Here is a 4,122-nt window from a genome sequence, read left to right on the forward strand (position 1 = left end):
ATGGAGGGGTGGCCGGATGGGGGGTGGGGCCCTTTGTGGCTCAGGGGCCCGCCATTTCCAATGTGGCTTGATGGTCAGGATCTCATCAGCCAGGGCAGCGGCCTTCGCGAGGGTGGTAGGGGCTCTTTCTCTTACCCATCCGCGCACCTCCGCCGGGCATTGGTTGTAGAATTGCTCCTTCAGGAAGGCCTGAAGGATTTCTTCTGTGGAGCAGGCCTGTTCCCCCTCTAGCCACCTCCGACAGGACTGCGACATCTTGTGCGTATACATCCGATAGGACGGCTCCGCATGGCAGGGAAGGTCACGGAAGCGCGCCCGGTGCACTTCTGGGGTCACTGCATAATACTCCAACACAGTCTGTTTGACCCGGGTGTAATCCCGGCCATCCACATAATCCAGAGTGCAGTAGGCCGCAGCTGCACCCCCTTCTAGCAGACCCACGAGGCGCCGTATCCAATCCGTGCTTGGCACCTCCATGAGCTGGCACTGCTGCTCAAAGTCCTGAAAGAACCCCTCCACATCCCCGGTGGCTTCGTTGAAGGGTTTAAAGTCTTTGCAGCTGGGAGGGGGGTAACCCGCGGCCCTGGGGCTGGAAGGGCAGCTTAGTTCATGGTGACTTTCTTGACTCTTTCTTTCATGCGCCCTCCGGATAGCCTCTCGCTTGTCCTCTGCCGTGGCGTCTGACCCCAGGAGGGCCATCTCTTCCTCCACCCGAGTCAGCCAGGGGCTTTTGGGCCCTGGGGCATGGTGTGCTGGGGAGGCTTGGGTTGTCCTGCTCTCCTCCCTTGCTGGGGCGTCCTGGGGATCAGCTTCCTCAATGGCTCAATCAGATCCTCTTTGTCTAGGCCCCTCCAGGAAAGGGACAGTTGCTCGGCCCTCTCCTGCAGATAGGCCACAGTCCACTTCCTGTATTCGCTGGGCCGGGCATGTTCCCGCATCGGCTGGCTTTCGCTGTCTGCCATCTCCTCAGTGTCCTGATCCCACCGCTGCCAGCAGTGTGACGGAGGGTAAGTGGGACAGAACACACAAGGCAGACGGCAAACACTTAAAGATTTATGAAAACAGACAACAGTCACTCAATGGGGAGCAGTGCAGGGAGAGAGAGTCCAAAATACTTGTAATCCAGCCCCGGGGGGCAAAGTTAAAGGCTTCACAGCAATTTGTAATCCAAGAGGCAGTTCATAAGCAGTCAGATAGCACAAGGGGAGCTTACACTCACGCAGGGCTGATGCCATAGTCTCAGGCAGAGCTGACAGCGTTCCAGGCAGGGCTGATGTAGCTTCTGGGATCCCCCTTCCTCCAATGGGGCTCAGGCAGAGCCGGGGGGGCCACTAGAGTCCAGCTGGACCCCACAGTCATTGCCCAGCAGAATGGCACAACACAAGAGACCAGCACTGACCTCTTAAACCCCCTGAGCAGGAAGATAGGTGGAGGGGGGTCATTAGCAGGTGACAATGAAGAGAATGGAACTACAGTAATTTAGTTTGTAACTGTACACAGAAAGGACTGGTTGGGCAGGATAATTAGTGGGGGAAATACATTAATACAAAAGTAAGGCACTAATTAGGGATGTATACACTAATTAAATTTGGGACCTTTTATGGAGGGGCGAGTTAATTACAGCTAGGGGCCTTTGGCACACAGGAGTGAATACTAATTGGAGGAAGCTCTTCCTAAATTTGGGACCTTTTGTGGAGGGCGAGGTAATTACAGCTAGGGGCCTTTGGCACACAGGAGTGAATACTAATTGGAGGAAGCTCTTCCTAAATTTGGGACCTTTTGTGGAGGGGCGAGTTAATTACAGCTAGGGGTCTTTGGCACACAGGAGTGAATACTAATTGGAGGAAGCTCTTCCTATGGCCAGGAGGGATTAGGAACAAGGAATTAATACCTGGGACTGGCAGAGACCCATATCGTGACAGTGATGTTTTCAGGAAGCTATGTACAGCACCCTGCCAGCCCCACCCATCAGCCATACTCTGCATGCACTGCAGAGAGTAGCACAGAGACCCAGTGATGGTGTCACTTAGTCCTACATGTGGTAATTAATGAGAACAGACAGGTTTTAATTAAAGGGTCATTAGTACATTGATGGGGGTGGGAGGTGGGGGGGCCCAGGGAAGGAACAATATAAGCTGATTAAACTTCACTGTTAGGATACTTTCACACTGACGAGTTTATGAAGAACTTTTGTGTTAAAAAAAACACCTGAAAAGCTCAAGAAAAATGCTTCCCTCTGTATGTCAATGTGTGTCTATGTGTGTGTTCACACTGGGGCATTGCGCTTCCATTGTGTTGTAAAAACTCCTGCTTACAGCATCTTTGGAGCATGTTTTGTTTTTGCCCCAAAAATGCCTCTCCCCATTGAAATCAATGGAAAACGCCTCAAAAATGCCTCAGAAACACCTCTGTGCACGTGTCATTAAAAAAATGCTCAGAGAGCGCGGTGTTTTGCTGTGATTTTGAGGCGGATCAGTGTGAAAGTAGTCTTAGGTCCCATTGCTTCTAGCAGGTAAATCTCACCTTCATGAGCTCCTCACACATGTTCCAATAACCGAGGTTCTGGAATCTCCATATTAACCCGACCTGAAATATTTCTCTTCTCTACTATTTATCATCCAAACTGTCCAATGTCATACAATCTACATGGGCATCGTAGGCAGTATATTGTATTTGGTCCTGTAAGGTAGGCATGCTTCCCTTGGGACTTGGCCATCAATAGTGGAGACATCAAGCAGGGTTGAGTACACACATGACGGCACTCCGCATTCACCAATACAACTTTGAAGGACCAACCTCCCCTGTGGCCTCCAAGAGTTGGGTTATACACAGAGAGCCATCTGTACAATATCCACATATACAGCTCGGAATGTAAACCATTCACCCATCAGCGAGGTCCAGCACCACCTCACACACCTACACTGACCGGAACAGAAGGCTGAGAGAAATCTCCAGACCGTAGAAGAGGAAGAGAGATCCTGACATGAGGCTTCAACCATCCACACTCCATCCATGATGGACACAAACAGGTTCATGCTTTGGATACCCTAAAGTATACCCATTGATTTGTAACAGTAATGTGTTTTATATTTGTCTTTGTTTTCCAGACTTGGAGGGTAAAGTGTTCATCTTCCCCAACAACCCCAACACAGATCATGTCATTCTGAAACCTACAATTACAAAGCCATTGCAGAAAGTCAGCGTCTGTCCACATTTCTACAGTGATCTTTCTCGTCCCTATAGTCTCTTCTCTCTCGCTACTCCAACAATTAGAGATGCTTTTCTGTTCTCCTCAGGCTCTGCAGACTACTATTCTGTAGCTGTAAACGGACAACAACTCAGTATTAGGACAGACTCAGATCCCTTGAACTGGAGGCACATCTGTGTGACCTGGGACTCCGACACTGGAGTGGTACAACTTTGGCTCAATGGAAAGCTCTACCCCAGAAAAGTCTTAGCGAAGGGGTTTTCTATCGATGGTGAAGCCAGCATTGTTCTGGGACAGACTCATAGTTATAATAATTATGGGGGAAGTTTTGCTTCTTCTCTGTCATTGGTTGGAGAAATAGGTGATGTTCACATGTGGGATGTTGTCCTGACTCCAAGAGAAATCCAGAAAGTCATCTCTGGTGACCGCTATGGAAATGTCATTAGTTGGAAGTCTCTAGTCTATGAAATGAAAGGAGTAGTTCTTCTTGAACCCAAACTTCAATGCAAGTCTGGGGGGTCCATCAGCTCAGTGTGTACACCGTGTTATTAAAGTGTACATATAGGCAAAACTTTCTTTTTTGGTTTTGGATAGAGTAGGGAAGGTTTCAAATCAACATCAGGTTATTTATTCTGTCTGCGTCCTGCTGGGGAGCTTTCCCTTCACTTTCTGTCTTGGAGAAGCAATGGGAAATCAGAAGAAATCTCCACAAAGTCACCAGAACTTCTGTCACCAAATTTTCACCCACATTTTGCTCTCTAAAGTTCTGAAACAATGGTCACCAGGACCTACAAAAAGAATGAATCTCCCCAGCAGAGACATGAACAGCAATGAAAACTTGGTAGAGGGTTCTAACCCTTCCACACTCCATCCAATGCTAAAAAGATGTCTTGCCTTCACCTACACGTGAATTG

The 4,122-nt window shown here is 49.0% G+C and overlaps 1 protein-coding gene across 1 annotated transcript; it reads left to right on the forward strand.

The window, feature by feature from the left end:
* The first annotated feature begins 817 nt into the window (after nt 1–817).
* LOC149429855 (C-reactive protein-like) lies at nt 818–3,856 on the forward strand. Its single transcript, XM_089666395.1, has 2 exons — nt 818–1,007; nt 3,108–3,856. Exons 1-2 carry the CDS (start codon nt 818–820, stop codon nt 3,758–3,760), a joined length of 843 nt encoding a protein of 280 aa, XP_089522521.1. The 3' UTR covers nt 3,761–3,856.
* The last annotated feature ends 266 nt before the right edge of the window (nt 3,857–4,122 follow it).

Source organism: Staurois parvus, unplaced genomic scaffold (genome assembly GCF_062004578.1).
Source record: "Staurois parvus isolate SC_StPar_1 unplaced genomic scaffold, SC_StPar_1.0 ptg002687l, whole genome shotgun sequence".
Classification (NCBI taxonomy): domain Eukaryota; kingdom Metazoa; phylum Chordata; class Amphibia; order Anura; family Ranidae; genus Staurois; species Staurois parvus.